General features: G+C 35.9%; 2 protein-coding genes and 1 non-coding gene across 11 annotated transcripts; all 3 read left to right on the forward strand.

Annotated features, from left to right (window-relative positions):
- Positions 1–206: 206 nt before the first annotated feature.
- On the forward strand, positions 207–288 carry TRNAS-AGA (transfer RNA serine (anticodon AGA)). The gene has a single exon. It is a non-coding gene; the product is annotated as a tRNA-Ser (tRNA).
- Positions 289–3242: 2954 nt separating this feature from the next.
- Positions 3243–12098, forward strand: AST91 (sulfate transporter 91). 9 transcript variants are annotated; one of them, XM_088880935.1, is made up of 21 exons: positions 3243–3722; positions 3813–3861; positions 3985–4192; positions 4313–4484; positions 5036–5101; positions 5722–5835; positions 5919–6035; positions 6189–6315; positions 6407–6693; positions 6790–6980; positions 7057–7145; positions 7230–7306; positions 7393–8275; positions 8729–8837; positions 9447–9597; positions 9931–9989; positions 10109–10205; positions 10547–10621; positions 10712–10823; positions 11124–11394; positions 11664–12098. In XM_088880935.1, the coding sequence occupies exons 1-13, from the start codon at positions 3423–3425 to the stop codon at positions 7549–7551; spliced, it is 1956 nt and encodes a 651-aa protein (XP_088737061.1). In that variant the 5' UTR covers positions 3243–3422; the 3' UTR covers positions 7552–8275; positions 8729–8837; positions 9447–9597; positions 9931–9989; positions 10109–10205; positions 10547–10621; positions 10712–10823; positions 11124–11394; positions 11664–12098. The 9 variants fall into 9 exon arrangements, with proteins under 9 accessions (XP_088737061.1, XP_088737066.1, XP_088737059.1 ...); XM_088880940.1 differs by having other exon boundaries at positions 8745–8837; XM_088880933.1 differs by having other exon boundaries at positions 7393–8271.
- Positions 12099–13649: 1551 nt separating this feature from the next.
- Positions 13650–17484, forward strand: LOC105160000 (nudix hydrolase 25). Its single transcript, XM_011077245.3, has 6 exons — positions 13650–13869; positions 14542–14592; positions 15006–15098; positions 15400–15494; positions 17009–17120; positions 17209–17484. Exons 1-6 carry the CDS (start codon positions 13804–13806, stop codon positions 17308–17310), a joined length of 519 nt encoding a protein of 172 aa, XP_011075547.1. The 5' UTR covers positions 13650–13803; the 3' UTR covers positions 17311–17484.
- The last annotated feature ends 49 nt before the right edge of the window (positions 17485–17533 follow it).

Here is a 17533-nt window from a genome sequence, read left to right on the forward strand (position 1 = left end):
ACCTAATCTTGATTGTGGGTGGCATTGGCATACCAGTGCAGAATCTTCTCCGTGTGGACCCTTCATTTGGTGCGTCGAATCTTTACGTGACCCACATTTCTTTTTTCCATTTTTTCCCAAACCTATCAGCGTTTTGAACGTATTAGCATTGATACTGTGTGTTCAACATTACATGATGAAACAAACCCTTTCTGTAAACAAAACAGGTGGTCGTGCCGGAGTGGTTATCGGGCATGACTAGAAATCATGTGGGCTCTGCCCGCGCAGGTTCGAATCCTGCCGACCACGTCATGAGTCTTTTAGCTATTTTCTTATTTTGATATGGTTGGCTGTCAGCACCACAAAATTCCAGTACGCCAACCGAACCTAAATCTCTGAAGATAAGCGGTGGTACTGGTAAGCATGCTTCAATTATTGTTCAAACCGTCCATGCACGATCACGCTCATACAGGCACAGGCACAGCAAGCACAAGAGAGAGGGGGTACATACTACATATCCGTCCATGGCATTGGCTCTACTATAGTGAGTGCTGTGGGCCAAACAAAAGAAGGGATATATGAGTTGAGTGGCTCCAATTCCTCAACTCAAAAAGGGAACTTTGGTGATGATGATAAGCTCCCTAACTATGTTTATCCTCACCCACTCCCCATCATCATCATCATATATACTTGTTCTGCTCCATCATTTTAATTACAATTAATTGTGATCAGAATCATCCATCCATCTGCTTCACTTTTCCATCCCTTTGTCTCTTACATTGGATCCCCAATTGGCTTTAATGAAACTCACCCTATCTACCATTGAAGCTGAAACCCATCTCTATCTACTTTGTTTCCATCCTCAAAACAAACCTCCACTCTTCATCATATTACAAAAAAAGAAGCTTTTCTTATAAAAGTAAAAGTGTAGTACTGTAGGAATTAATTGGGATATATCTAAACTAAAGCAAAGGACTAGGTTTTCTTATAAGTTGCCTCTTTTTACTCATGTAGGGACATGGGACTCATCATCACTTGGAATATATATATATATATATATATATAATTAGTAGTTTTGAGACCACAACAAATATTGTGAATTTACTAACCGCTTCTCTAATGAATTCTCGTTTGACCATAATATTAAAACAAGCCAAAACTACTAACATGGTTATCAATAAAATTTCAAAATGTAATAAATATTTGTTGTATGATAAGTTAGGTCTGACCACCCCCAAGTTAGGAGAAAAGATTATATAAAAAGTAAAAGATGAGTACATACATATACATCTATGTCTCTTCATTTGTCTCAATCTTGAAAATTTGAATGATTTCCAAAACACTCAAAAAAAAAAAAAAAAGAAAAACATTTTATCTTAATGATCATGTGTTGTGATGAAGAGGCCCGTGAGCATTAGACGTATAATGCCAAAAACCAATATTATGTAATCAGCAGGGAATATTAATTGGTTAGACATGTGAACTAATTAGTTTAGTATTTTTATAGGAACTTGATGATCCATGATTCCATTAATCAATTTGCATTCATAAAAATGTATACAGCACGTAGTGCCCAAATCCGGACACATTAACTGTTGGATTGAACACGACATTTAAGATCGATCATCGCTGCCACGACCATGTTGTTGATCTCATCATCATCATCATCGACTACTGCTTGCTTGCAACCTCATCGTGCGTCTGTGGTTGATAGGCAGATGATGATGCAAATGATTAAATGAAAGGGAACTAACACTTGTTCTTTTCTATTCAACTAGTACTCTGCTGAGCTAACCACAAATATCGATCACTACACATGATCTTGCTGCTCTGTACGTATAATCTAGTAGAGGGTTGACACGCTACGTTTATACTTGCGTCCATCACTAGAACTTCAAATAAAATAAGCTTGAAAATTTATACAAATAAATAAGAAATTAAAAAAAAAAGTGTCAATTAATTTTCTTTGCATCATCATCTTATATATAATTTAGGCAATCCCATGCAGTGATACAGTCGAGATTCCTGAATATACTCATCAAAGCGAATGTTCTAACCACATAATAATATATAGTATTGAAATAAAAGCATGAATGTTTCTTCATAATAAAGCAACTTTTCAGTGTATTTTATGAGCAATGATCGATAATGGATAAACTAGAAAGTGGGACTGGGACTGTGATCCTGACGCAATTTATTAATAAAATCATATATATATATATATATAAATTAAGTAGGGAGATAATTATTTATCAAGTCTGAGTGGTTCCTTCCCGAAAGGCATGCAGATGCAGGGGTCTAGGCAGAGAAGAGTAGTAGTCCCGTCCACCTGACCTCACCTCACCTCTCCACATAAATGTGTTAATAGCCACATTTAATACGTAGCAGACCAGTTTTATGCAAACTTTATAAGCTACCTTGGGACTTCCCACTCTCCAATATTCTAAATTCAATTATTATTTATTTATTTTATTTCCATGGACTACGTACTTATTGTTACCGCCTTCTCTCTCTCTCGGGCCCATGGAGAGATTCTCATATTAAATCATTGATTTATTATATATCCTATCCGTGCTTTATATATAGTATTTCATACTCAGCTACATATAAATGAATTTTTGTATTAGAGTTTATCATGTTTAAATATGATTAAACTACGTACAACAATATTCGGATTAAATCCGACACGCACATATATATATATATATATAATATTCGCTACTATATAATTAGAAGTTGAGGCTATTAATTAATATGTTGTTACAAATGAATAAATTATTAAAAAGAAACTAAATAAGGTAGTTGCCACCTTTTATTCTACTTTACCAAATACAAACACACTTATTAGCCTATAATTGCAGTGTTGGTATGTATATGTGTAATAATTAATATGCATGTAATGATTCTTACAAATTAAGATCATAACAAAAAGAAAGAGGTAATAAAGATTAGAGAGGAATTAAGAGCAAAATAGCCACACATTTGATACAGAATTGACTCTTACCCAACACTTGCATCCCATCATAATTGCTTTTTCTATTTCTTTTTCCCACATCCTCTTTGACTTGCGTTTCTCCTTTTTATTTTTTCTTATACTAATATTTAATCATATTCGATCATCAATATATATCATTAAATAATCCCTTATAATAGTTTAAATAAATAAAGATTAACATGCACATATAAATACACACAGACAGACACGAATACACATGTGTTTACCCCGACCTGTATATATATGTTCATGCAAATTGCAAATTATTTGTATATAAAGCAAGCAAGTTGGCAAGTACTAATTTGTAGAGTAGCGGTCTTTTTGAATGTCTGATTGAGGAACCTCAACCTCGATAAAATAAATAGGACACCAAATTAACCAAAGAACTACTGCTCCAGCAGCACCCCCCACCCCATATATCCCATCCCACATACGCACTCAGTCCATAATGGAACCAAACAGTTCTGATCATCGTGAGGCGGTGGAAATAGCCATGGAGACGGAGGTGCACCGTGTGGCTCCGCCTCCTCACCGTAGCACCCTTGAGAAACTGAGGACACGCCTCAAAGAAACCTTCTTCCCGGATGATCCTCTGCGCCAGTTCAAGGGCCAGTCATGGAAAGTAAAGTTGATTCTTGGAGCGCAGTACATATTTCCCATACTTGAATGGGGTCCCAAGTATAGTCTCACACTCCTCAAATCTGATATTGTTTCTGGTCTCACCATAGCCAGCCTTGCCATACCTCAGGTTAATTTTCTATTTATGAACAATATATACATACTGTATGTATATGGTTAATTACAAATAATTATATTCATAAATATTTTACATTTTCAGGGTATAAGTTACGCAAAGCTGGCTAATTTGCCTCCAATCGTCGGTCTATGTAAGCAACCAACCATTGATATATCTGTTGTTGAATTTTCGTTAAATTAAAAGGGTTTGCAAGTAACCATATATGATCTGCTTTAATCAATCGTTTACGTTTGTTTTTTGGTGTTCTATTCAGATTCAAGTTTTGTGCCTCCCCTAATATACGCTGTTCTTGGGAGCTCAAGAGATCTTGCAGTAGGTCCAGTTTCGATTGCTTCTCTGATAATGGGATCAATGCTGAGACAAGTAGTTTCACCTGCTAAAGACCCCATTTTGTTTCTTCAACTCGCATTCTCTTCGACCTTTTTTGCCGGGCTTTTTCAAGCTTCTCTTGGCTTCTTAAGGTTGATTGATTCTTTCATCCTTAATTAATTATTGATATCTTCTTTCTTCCCAGGCCTCATAAAGACCACCTGACCTCACTGCACACACTAATTTGCTTTTCCTTAATGTGTTTGGTCCAGGCTTGGATTTATCATCGACTTTCTTTCGAAAGCAACTCTCATCGGATTCATGGCTGGTGCTGCCATTATTGTCTCTCTTCAGCAGCTTAAGAGCCTTCTTGGCATCACTCACTTCACTAAGAAAATGGGCATAGTTCCTGTTTTGACTTCTGTTTTCCACAACACACATGAGGTTAATTAATTAATTTCTTCACTTTTAATTCTTTAATTCAGATGCAGAATAAAATGGTACCTACCTGCATGCTAACTAACTATTCTTAATTATCTCATCATCACATTAATTACCAACAACATTTTATTTAATTCAACTCATCAAATATCTTCGACTCACACACATAATTCTCAACATACATACTTATAATCCATCCTGAATTTCTACATTTTTTTTAATCTTAATTATGGCTAAATTACGGCCACTATTTTTTATTATTAAAAAAAGAAAAAGGGTTTGTCATATAAGCTAGCGTATGACCAAAATGATCCTATTCTACTTTGTCCCCCTTTGCCTAAAAGTTGATTTTATTGCCTTTTTGCCAAGAAAACAAAAGAACAGAACAAATAAAAAAAGTATATGAAGACACTTATGCACATGCTGACACGTTGGTGTTGTCTGAAATAAATATTTGTGACTTTTTCATCTCTGTAATAATTGCTTTTCTTTTCAATGGATAAGAACACATAATTAAATTCTAACATTTTCAATTATCTCTGATTGTTGCGCAGTGGTCGTGGGAAACTATTCTCATGGGATTTTGCTTTCTGGTGTTCCTCCTTCTGGCTAGACATATTGTACGTTTTCGGTTTTCTCATGTTACGCTATTTTATTTTACCTCTGGTGCTCCGCTGTTTGGACAAATTTTACAATGGTGAAATCCAAAAGGGCCAGTTAATATATATATGAGATCTGGATAGTCGTTAATTTGTTTTATACTATGTAGTTTGGCATAATTCAAATCCTAAATATCTTAATTACTTTGCAATAATCACTTTAGATAATTACTTGAGGATTGGACACCTCTAGATTTGCAACTCTTGAACCCGTGAACCAACTGAGACGAAATCTGTAGTAAAATTGTTTATTTATAACTGTTTCTTTGTCCACCATAAACTGTAATTCTGCCTCTATCATTTTGGATCAAACTTAACCGATAATTCTTGGTGATTGATGGTCAGTTTCTAGTAAGTAACTCCGAATAAAGAGAAGAAAGTATGTCAAACACAAAGACCTTAATTACTGCAGTTGGAACTGATATAGATTTGTACTAAAAAGAGATTTGGCCAAGACCAACGAGTTGAATGATATTCATGATTTTCTGCTACAAACCAGAATCGAAACTCGTGCCAAGAAAATCGGAAAGCTTATGAACCAATAGAATTATGATGTTACTGTGTATTGATGTATAATGCAGAGCATGAAGAAACCAAAGCTATTTTGGGTGTCAGCTGGAGCACCTCTCCTTTCTGTTATCCTCTCAACTCTGCTGGTTTTTGCATTCAAAGCTCAAAATCATGGCATCAGTGTCGTATGTTCCCACGCTCCTCTGTTCTCTATATCCTTGTTTACATTCTCTTCCACTCTTCTAATAATGTGTTTTTCTCAAATCAGATTGGGAAACTACAAGAAGGCTTGAATCCCCCTTCATGGAACATGCTGCATTTTCATGGTAGCTATTTGGGACTTGTAATGAAAACAGGTCTCATCACTGGTATCATTTCGCTTACAGTAAGCAACTCTTCCACCTCAACTTAATTTTCCTTCAAGAACCGAATAATATGTTAAGAATAATTATCTTCGGATCATTGAGGATTGGTTTAAAACTCTAAAGTTCATGATGCTTGCTTTACATCTTATTTAAACAAAGAATTTGTGAAACAGGAAGGAATTGCGGTTGGAAGGACATTTGCAGCATTGAAGAACTATCAGGTGGATGGAAACAAGGAGATGATTGCTATCGGACTAATGAATATAGTTGGCTCGTCCACTTCTTGTTATGTCACAACAGGTGCACTTTTACCACAAACTCATACTCTTCTTAATAATGTTTACCACAGAAGGATGGACAGATAAATTGACTGAAATGAGTGGTAAAACAGGTGCTTTTTCAAGATCGGCTGTGAATCACAACGCAGGGTGCAAAACTGCAGTTTCTAACATAATAATGGCAGTGACGGTCATGGTAACGCTCCTCTTCCTCATGCCGCTCTTTCAGTACACACCAAACGTCGTGTTGGGGGCAATCATCGTCACTGCAGTAGTAGGCCTTATCGATATTCCTGCTGCCTGCCAAATTTGGAAGATCGACAAATTTGATTTTCTTGTGATGTTATGTGCATTCTTGGGAGTCCTCTTCATCTCTGTCCAGGAGGGCCTAGCCATTGCTGTAAATTATCTCATTCTTTACTATCACTACAGAAGAATTCTTTTTATTCTCCCTTTAATGGTAATTCAAGCTAAATGTGATGGCCATAATGTACAGGTGGGAATATCTGTTTTCAAGGTTCTGCTACAAATCACTAGGCCTAAAACTGTGATATTGGGAAACATACCCGGTACAGATATTTATCGCAATCTTCACCACTACAAAGAAGCTGTCAGCGTTCCTGGATTCCTAATTCTGAGTATTGAAGCTCCAATTAACTTTGCTAATACCACTTATCTTAAGGAAAGGTTGGTTGCTCAATCTCCTATTTTTCTAGAAATTTTTCCCATGTTACATTACTTTGACATATTTGTTGTTTGTCAGGATTACAAGATGGATAGAAGAATATGAAACAGAAGATGCAAATGCTAAAAAGAAGTCTGAAGTTAAGTTTGTGATTCTTGATTTGTCTGGTGAGTTCACAGAGAAGCAAAAGTGATTCCAATGTCTACATGATCTTTTATTTCACTATAGAGTTAATTAATAATCCTTTCCAGCTGTGAGCGCAATCGATACAAATGGAGTCTCCTTCTTCAAAGATTTGAAGATGGCACTGGAAAAGAAGAACTTGGAGGCAAGTCATACAAAAAAACTTCACTTCACTTAGTAAATTCCCAATGCTTTTTTTATAACTCTGATTTTGCTGCAATTTGTTCACAGCTTGTGTTGGTGAATCCAGTTGGTGAGGTGATAGAAAAGTTGCAAAGGGCCGACGATGCCAAAGAATTAGCAAGACCTGATTGTTTGTTCTTGACAGTTGGGGAAGCAGTAACTTCACTTGTGTCAACAGTGAAGAGCCATTCATCTAGTTATGTATGATGAGAGGCCTATTAATAATTATACCAATAATTTTCCTTTTCCTTTTGTCATTTTGGCAGAAAAATGAAAGCTTTCCATGACAAGGAAACATTTACGTGTGATCTTTTGTGAGTATAGATATCTATAGAACGTACTAGTTTGAGATGTCATGCAAAATGTTTCTAAGTTGTATGTTGTAAGACAAATCCATGGGCTTAAGCCCAAATATTTTTCGCTAAAGTTCATGTTGGGCTGAATATCTCAATGAATAATGTCCCATTTGGGCATGGACTGAGCCCACGGCCTAAATATTCTCTTTGTTGTATAGCTGATCCGGATTCGGAAACCCGGCCCGGAAAAGCATAATCGGGTCATAAAAGGTCCGCTTCTCTCGTAAGCTGAGAAGTGAAAACTGTAGCAACTGAATTTCAATTCACAAGTCAAAACCACACACTCGCACGAGAGACAATACAAACAGCGACGAATCAAGCTGCCAGAACTACGGCGTCCCTCCTGCTGCTGCCACCGCCGCCTTAAGACAAGATTGTTCCTTGGAATCTGCCGGTTCCTCCTCCGTTAACCGCCACGTCGTGCTTGCCTGGGGTGATGGAGAAGGTCGAACCGGCATTACTAGTGCTCTTCTCCTATCTGTCTTTGTTATGAATCCAATTCCCTTTCAGATCAGCCCGTAAGCTTGCCGATCAATATACCCATGCGCATACAAATAGTTTAAGGCCGTATGTATGTATGTATGAATATTTGGTGGTTATGATTCATGTTTCATTTATTGGTATTTGATCTATCTTTGTAAATTTGAAGCTAGGAGATTGGTTTTAACTTTGGCTGAAATATATTGCCATATTTTGGCTTCTTTTCTGTCTGTTCAAACAACATGAAGTTTGGAGTTATTACCTTATGAGAAGCTCTTACAATTTTCAATTCATACAGTCTCTAAGAGAACCGAGGCAAGATTTTGTTGTTACTAAAAATAAGTAGTGCATGGAAACTAAAGGAAGATTTGTAGCTATGATTGCTGATTCGAACATTTACTTTTTCTGTATTGGGAGGTTAAGTATGAATATGCTTTTTCTGGTATAGAGTATGCTGTACATCTCCTGTCTGGCCATTGCATTTCTAATGCTGGTGAAAAATTGAAACTGTTACTTTAGTTTTTAGAGTTAACTAATAAATGTTGCAGTTTTTATCTTTATAAGGTGGCAGCATAGGAACTGGAAGTGATTTGCCATACAGAATTGCAGTGCTTTCGGGAGGAGAACGTGTTCTTTGTTCATTGCCCAAAGTTACAGGTACTTTCTCCCCTATCATGCGTTGAGGCTGACATTCATGTCTAATCTTAGAATTGTATCTTTCCAAGTCCTGGAGGAATTGACCTCATGTTTATCATGTGGCGTCTCTAATTGTGGGGGATGGTGACTCCATTCCACAATGCTCAGACAGTTATATAACAAGCATATTAATTATATTGGTGTGTTTTCCACTGCACTATTCTGTAGATACAGGGACATTCAAGGTGAAATAATATCACATATGAGAGAGTATTCATGATAATTCTTTTCTTTACTTCTTTCGCTGGTCTGGCTAGTTTCTTTGTGGGACGGAATGTATGCTAAGATGCATTCTTCTACCAGTGTTCGAGCTATCTTCTCATTAAATAATCTGAGGCCCCTAATTGTTCATGGATTATGCTTTCTAAATATTTAATGCTTAAGCAGATAAGTGCAGCCAAAATTTTAAATACTGATGTAATGAACCAAAACACACTTCTTGTTAGATACTATTATTTATAAAAATACAGAATATTGTTAGGTACCATAACACCCGCCCAATATATTTGTTCATACAAGTTACTGATGAAGCTTAGTTATGTTCTCACAGTTATTTGGAATGATATGCAGATGGTCTGAATGGGATGCTGCCACAAGCACAGACAAGCGTACTATGTGTCATAAATCATCTGACAAACCCCTGGAGAAATTGAAAGATGTTGGACAGCAGTTGGCAAGGCCCTTTAAAAATGAGGAGAGCTTACTTGCTGTTGGTGGTGAGGTAAAAGAAATATAGCATCATTATGCCATGCTATTGGATGATAAACTGCATAACATGTCAATGCAGCTGACTATTTTTAACTCGAGAGAACTATATTACAATTTTAGGTTCAGAACTTACATGATATCTGCAACTAATCTAAAGATTCTGCCTTTTCTTTTCGGAAATTTCAAGTGCTGCATCTTTGCTTGTAGATATTTTAGTACATTATCGAATGGGGTTAAAATTTTGTAGGATTACCCATTCAAAGAAAATTGGAATGTGAAACTAAACGCATCTTCACCCAAGAAGAGTACTGCTGTGTATGTTTTCTGATTATATTACATGGTGCAGTACATGATGGCAAGGTGGAATCGACTCTTGATGGGGCTAATTTTCATACTTCTGTGAAGGTATGGATTTCAAGTTCCATGTAATTGGTATATAATCTAACTCATACACTTCAATGCGGGACGCAATACGTTATCTATAATGAACTTTTGATTTAATTGCCCTTGGTTATCTCATGCAGGCCTGATGGGAAATTTCTGGTCTCCGTGGGAAGTGGCCCTGGAAGGATTTGAACTGTAAATGAATCAACATCTGTAGCTTCACTACCGAAGGAAAATGTAGCGTTTCTTTGAAACAGTACTTGACTAAAAAAAAGTTTCTTTGCTGCCAATACAATAAAAGAATCTTATCTCATGGGTTGTGATTATGAACATGCTCTCGCAATATTTGCATTTTCTTTGTTTCCTATGTTTGTACGTAGATTGCAATTGAATATTTCATGACATTATTCGTTAATATTCATTGATTTTCTATTTCACATATCTGTCTGCAATATGTTATAGATAATCAGTGGTTCAGCTGCTAGTTTTAAAAAGATGTGTTAAATTTCTACTGAAATTAACCTATTGACTTTCTTCATAAGTTTACCATCCTTACTAATTCATTTGACCTACTCCAGGATGAGGTTTTTGGGTTTTGTAGATTCTCCCGAACTACCAAAGCAGATCTGGTTCTTTTGTCACAGCAATCCGATGTTAGTCTTCTGAGTTCTGAGCAACATATTTTTCTGTATGAGGAAATGTTTCTGGCAATAGAAGTTTTGAGTTCTTTTCTACATACACAGGTAAAGGTGGAAAGTGGAATACTTCTCCATGGAAAAGGATAAGCTCAACACACATTGTCCTGGATCCAGTTTCTGCTTTAAATGTATGACCTTAGGGAGAGCTACTTGCATTGTAAGAACATGTTCTCACCTTTTTCATGGGTTTACTTTTGTTTCCCTGTGAAAGTAAACTATAAAATAATGCAAAATTGTTGAGCTATTTGCCTCCAAGAGCAAGCTACGCCACCAAATGCGGCAATTTTCACCTAGGAGAAAACTAAGCCACTTTTGTGACCGAGAATACCTAGTACAACTGAGCCACTCTTATGATTAAGCAATACGTATTATAATTATAGGAAGTTATGTAGTTGAAGTTATCTTCAAATATTCTTGGCTCCTTTCTATGACTTCATCACAACTGATGATCATGCAGCGGAAAATTCAAGGGGACATTTTGATTATTAGTCCTGCCAGTATGTGGGTGCAGACTTTTGTGAGGAAGCACATATGGTCCTTGTGACAGCATTAGCGTTTCCACAAGATTCAAGGCTTTGAGTTCTTGTGCATATCTCTGTACCATTCAAGTCACTTGAGCACTCCAACATAACTGATTTCTCAAGTTGTGTGGTTTGAGCATGAATTTGGTCTCCGCATCCCTGGATTAAGTGCAAGGGTGACATGAATCAAGGATAAGAAGAGAGATGGTATGAATTGTTCTCATCTTTCATATTAGTAATTGACTGGCTTAGGTTTGTCGCTTGTTTGCCAGTAAACACACCTCACACAACCAGCATGGGTATTTTACTGTATTAGAATGACGTATTTTTTGTTGCTGAAAGCCTTCTACTGCCGTTAGAGATACTTATATTCAAACTTCTAGTTTTTCTCAGCTCCAACCCCATGAACCCTAGTATAAGAATCTAAAACATTCAAAGTTCTTTCCCCTTGTTTCTTACTTCATATAACTTTGCAGTGATGGGCCTGTGGATCATCCTGTTCATCATTTTACGTGCCGTTACTGTGTAGTTTGCTAAAGCAAAGGATCACCTGAGCCCATAACTTTGCCATCAAGTTCCCTGGACAACTTTGCAACAAGTTGGTCTATTGCAGCTCATATATCTGGTTCTCTGATTTGGTGGTGGTGATACTCTTTTGGCTAGTGAAAAGATTGACAAGCTGTGGACACTGTTCATCCAGTTTACTTGGTGAACTATGGATTCATCTTGAATTTTGTCATTCTTGTACCTGGTATAAGAACTCCATGTAGAGTAGTGACTTGGTTATCCACAATTATGTTTACTGTGATCTGAATTGATATAGAAGTATTAATAGCAAACGATTCTCAATTGGCATGAAACGGTAGTCTATATATTTCTTTGACAGTTGCCAGGGGGCGAGTGTTTTTCTCTTTTTCTTTTTTTTTTTCTCTTCATTCTTTTGATATGGCATGTTCAAAAATATTAAACTTTAGCCCTGAATTCAAACTTCGGAGACAGTTTTGTCCGCATATAAGAAAATAGCAGGGATATAACCTTCTAAGTTACGTATTGAAGTTGTGTAATTTGGGAGGATCAACAATACAAACTTGTATTGATGAAACTGTGGAACTTGGCAAATATAATTCACGTTAGAGACCAATAACCGTAAGAGTTTTAGCTGAATTTTAGATTCAATTATGCATATAAGAAATAAGAAAAATAGTTCTAGATAATTACTATAAGGTATAACATTTACATCAAGTTGAATTAATCTATGAAAACAAAATTAATAATATTCAAATATTTAAAATGTTAATGAATAAAAAAACAAAAAAAGCATAGAGAGAAGAGTTTTTGGCATAGCAATAGTAGTATAGGAAGAAGACAAAACAATGACAGGAAAGAAAAGGCAGAGTTTTCAGAATCTAAGGTTGGCACCTGAATGTAGGAGGCCATCATCCATCATATGCTTCCTATCTTTTTTATTTTATTTTAATAAATTAAAAACACAGTACTGCTACAATCATCGATTAATATATAATGAAAATGAAGAGAGAAAAAGGGCAATGAGTGAGTATAAGATTCTTCTTTCCATTAACTCCTCAAAATGTCAACGCTTTCTGCCCACTTTTCCCCTTTTCTCCTCTTCTTCTTCTTATTCACTTTCTCTCTCTCCCCCAGTTCCATTGTGATTGGATGCCGCGCGTGCATATCCACACTTCATTACACATATGAAAAAGTTGTGCCTTTGATTGAAACTAGCAAACTTCATTGTGCTATACAAATCATGCCAAAAGCATAAGTGAGATTTCATATGTATCCACTAATTATTGTGGATTATTAACAAACTCCAAACACCAAAATTATTATCACTAATCATAGTTAAATTAAACCCTTACATATGTAGCAAGGTTGGTTCTGTAATATTGAACTGACTCGATTTTTCTTTCTTTCTTTCAAAAAAAAAAAAGATTATATATTGTCAAAAATAAAAATTAAAAAGATCTATTATAACTAATAAATGCTTGGGATATGGACATTATCATCATAATAATAAGAGAATACAATGTTATTTGATGTTTATCCCATAAACGAGTTTTGATTTTCAACTTTGGAAAAGGAGAATTATCTTCTGTACCTCCTGCACTCTTATTAACTGTGAATCGGAATTAGAAAATCTTGATCCATCATTAGGATTTAGGACAATTGAATGACATCTCAGGATAACATTATCTGACCTCCTCAGCACCAAATCTTTCCTCCACTATATATATATATATATGTTGTAATGTAAATATATATCATTTATTTAAAAACCCATAAAAAGAAAAACAGAAAAGAAAAGAAAAAGCAGAATTGAATTGAATTGAATTGAATGCGCACGATAAGCACAGAGGAGGAAAAGCAGAAAAAGTCGTATAAGTCTCAACGCACTCCACGTCATCATCACCTCATTCTTACACACAGTACACACACTAACACAGTGCATATGAATGTGTTTGACTTTGAGCTAAAGTGATATTCTGATAGTGATTTGCATTCTCTCTCAGAAAATTCTCTCACCTCTCACCTCTCACCTCTTCTTTGAGTTTGAGTTTCAGTTCCCAACTGAATTTCTAGAGAGCTAAAAAATCAATGGAGGGTCTGCCCTCTGGTTATCGCCCCAACGTCGGCGTCTGTCTCATCAATGATGATAACATGGTACCAAAATAATACATATATGCCTTCTTGATTTGTTTTCCATGCGGTTATCAATTAGCACTACATATTTCTTTTTCTTTTCGCATAAATTTTCGAATCAAAATGCTGTCTTTCTTTCCGGGTTCAGTGTGATTAAGAAGAACAATGAGGGCATGGCTGGATTTCTTTTTTCATTTTTCTCTTGTAGTTTTTAAGCTAAAATAAACATATTCTTATATATATTGTGCTTTTTTATCTAATTGGCACCTCAATCTTTTTTTACTTCTTCTAATACTAATATGATTAGTATGCTTCTTGTTTGTTAATCCCATAATTTCTTAACTTATTTATTCAAATCATGCTTCAGGTTTCACAGACTCTTTGGTGATATAATAATTGAGCATGTCTCTCATTTTTTGGTATTGTTTTTTCTTGTTATTTATCTTTCTTATTTAATCTACACTAGTGGTTGAATTGGTTGTTTTTTTTTCTCTTTGCCCTTGGAGATCTATGCTACCAGGTATTTAATAGGAATTTTTTAGATTTATCTTAAGCATAAATTTGGCGTAGGAGTGACAACTCAAATAAATGAGGATTGAAAATGAAAAATTGCTGTGGAGTGATTATTTTTTTGATAAAAGCTGCAATTGGATCTGCAAGCAAATTCAATAACTTTGTGCAATTTGCTTCCAGGTGTTTGTGGCTTCTAAACTGAATGTTCCTGGAGCATGGCAGATGCCTCAGGTAATGTCACTGGTGGCTGGAAAGAGGGTTAATCTGTGACCATCTTTATTTGTTTGTGCAGTGATTCTTAACAAGCATTTTGTATGCCAAACTACCATAAGAATCCCTTATTTGAATATTTCTTCCTTTTTTAAATGCTGGATTTGTCTTGGTATTTTATGCTTTTTTGCATGGAGTGGCAATGGCTGGTAAAATGGATTTTATAGTAGTTAAGTCTCAAAGATATAACTTCATTTCAAATTTCAAATGCTTCGTCGTGATGAAAGCTAGACGAAGCATGGCAATTGGTACACGACCATTCACACTATCATTTTCAGCATTATGCTCCTGTTTTCATATAGATTTGACTTGTAATAGTTTACTATTTTATCATATTTACTTAGAGAATGAACTTCCATATACATACTTGTCAGGGAGGTATTGAAGAAGGTGAGGACCCAAGGTCTGCAGCAATCAGAGAATTGAGGGAAGAAACTGGAATCTTGTCTGCTGAAATAATAGATGAGGTCTGTCTCATATGATGTTTGCTGCCGTCATCTTTCTTCGATGTTTGCTTTGCTTGCAAACATGTCTGTATTCTCTTTCTATGTGCTTTTGTGCCAACGGCTATAACAAAATTGGTCTTTTCATTCTTTCCACTTATGTTTTCTATTCATGTTTGAGATCAATGTTTTTATATCGAAAACTTGCTTGTTTTCCGTGTGATCGCTCTTTGACTAAGAACTCAGCTACTGCCATGTTAATTATTGGCTTCGCAAACTAAAACAGCCTGTGTATCTATTTATAAGAAATCTTATGAATTATCAGGTTCCTGGATGGTTGACCTACGACTTCCCCCCTGCTGTGAAGGCGAAAGTGAATCGTCTTTGGCGAGGAGAATGGCATGGACAGGCACAAAAATGGTTAGTGTGTCACTGACTGATGTTCTATGACATCAATACCATGCTATATAGTATATGCATGCATGCTAACTTTCATTGAGATGGAATCCCCAAAAGGACATGATGTCAGGAAATTACTATAGCATGTGATCTTTCCGCCGGCCAGATGATTAACTGCTTATGATTCTTACAGGCTGTGATCTGATAACCATAAATGTGAATTTGTAATTTTGCTAACGTGTGTGTTGTCGAAACAAGATGTGTCTGTTTCTTGGCACCCATGCATTTCACTTCCTTCTTTTAAGTTCGGTCCTTTATTGGCATTTCATATGATGCACTCCTATGAGACCGTGACGTAGTTTGGATTTCATAACCTACAAAGCAGACTTGTGTGTTTGGATTCTAGTTGATATAAACTGGCCAGTAGAAAACATATCCAGCCTCATGGTTGCTAAAAAAATGTTTGAGATACAAAGCAGCCAGGTTATACAACGACCAGGACTTAGTTATTGATTTATTGAGCATCAGTTATTCAGAATTCTTCCTCTCCTTTTATGTAACATGACCCAATGTCTGTGATATCAATTATGCTGACGATAGTAATAATAAAAGAATAGTTCTGATAAGATCAAGAATCAACAACTTCCTTATGTGTTGAAATAAAATATACTGTCCAATGGTGAACCTAATATTCTGTCCAATGGATTAGAGTTACCATTCTAGCGATGAGGAGGCACAACTCATGTATAAGAATAAAATATACTTTCGGTTCCATGAATGCAACCACTGACAAAAGCATGCGAGTTTTGGTCTAGATGATTAAGTGATTAGGACCAAACAGACAGAATTTGGTTTGCTTCTTTAATAATTTTAAGCATTATATTTACTACAAAACAAAAGTTCCTCCACGATCTTATTTACGTAAAAGTTTTACTTCTTGATGTAGAACTTTTCTTTTAATGTGTAAATGTGTAATGTATTTGATATACTGGTTGAAATTTTATTTCATCAGCTAATGGGTCTTAAAAGCTGTAACCATCTTCAGAAAGCAGTTGAATGCTTCAAATGAGTAGGCAGATTTAAGCCATGGCCTGAAAACGTAAGAATACAAATTATGCATCTTTAGTTGACCATGACAACCAGTAGGAAGCATCATCTGTTGTTGATCTCTGTGAGTTGAGGATAAATTAATTTGTTCAGCTTGGCATATTGTAAGCCTTGTTGTTTGAAGTTCTCATTTGCATTCATTGTCTTAAATCAACCTGTGCAAGAAATCGCATATTCAGGATTCATGCCAGAATGCTATTTTTGAAGTTATTATTTAAAAGTGAACGATTGTCCACTACTTGACAAAAGGAAAAGAACCATTACTTCAAATGGCAAGATACCAGCCTCGGCAGTTTGTAAAACATACCATGCCTGCAAGCACATATTCTGCTAATTTAATTAAGTTAACATTGGTGATTAATGGTGCCATTTTCAAGTGGTCCGAACCAATAGAAATAGGATGAGGAATAACTCGGGGTACTTGACAGGTTTCTCATGAGACTAACAGCAGATGAGAGTGAGATCAACTTAGCTAATGGTGAAACAGATAAAGAATTCTCGGAATGGAAATGGGCTACCCCAGAAGAAGTCATCGAGCAGGTATTCTTTCGTTCTTTCTAAATAATCCTGGACTTACCATTATCTTTATCAAGAAGCTTACATTTCCCTCAATTTTGGCCTCCACCAGGCTGTGGACTACAAGAGGCCAACTTATGAGGAAGTTATGAAAACCTTCAGGCCTCACTTCAATTCAGGAAAAGCTACAAAGTGCTACTCTACAAAATGGTGAATAATAACAACGCAGCATGTGGTCGTCTGCAGGTTTTCTTTCTTTTTGTTTCTTGTCGTTGTCATGGACTCGCTATAGTCGCAGCAGTACTTGAACTCAGTTGTAAATGTATATGGGGATCGAAACTTTCAGATTAGGTGTTTATTTCTAATAAATGTTTCTTCAAGAATCTAATGCTTTTTCTCCTTATTTCTCGTCAAAGTTGCTATTTTAGTTGATCTCT

The sequence above is a fragment of the Sesamum indicum genome, linkage group LG1, assembly GCF_026168435.1.
Source record: "Sesamum indicum cultivar Baizhima isolate 11 linkage group LG1, ASM2616843v1, whole genome shotgun sequence".
Lineage (NCBI taxonomy): Eukaryota > Viridiplantae > Streptophyta > Magnoliopsida > Lamiales > Pedaliaceae > Sesamum > Sesamum indicum.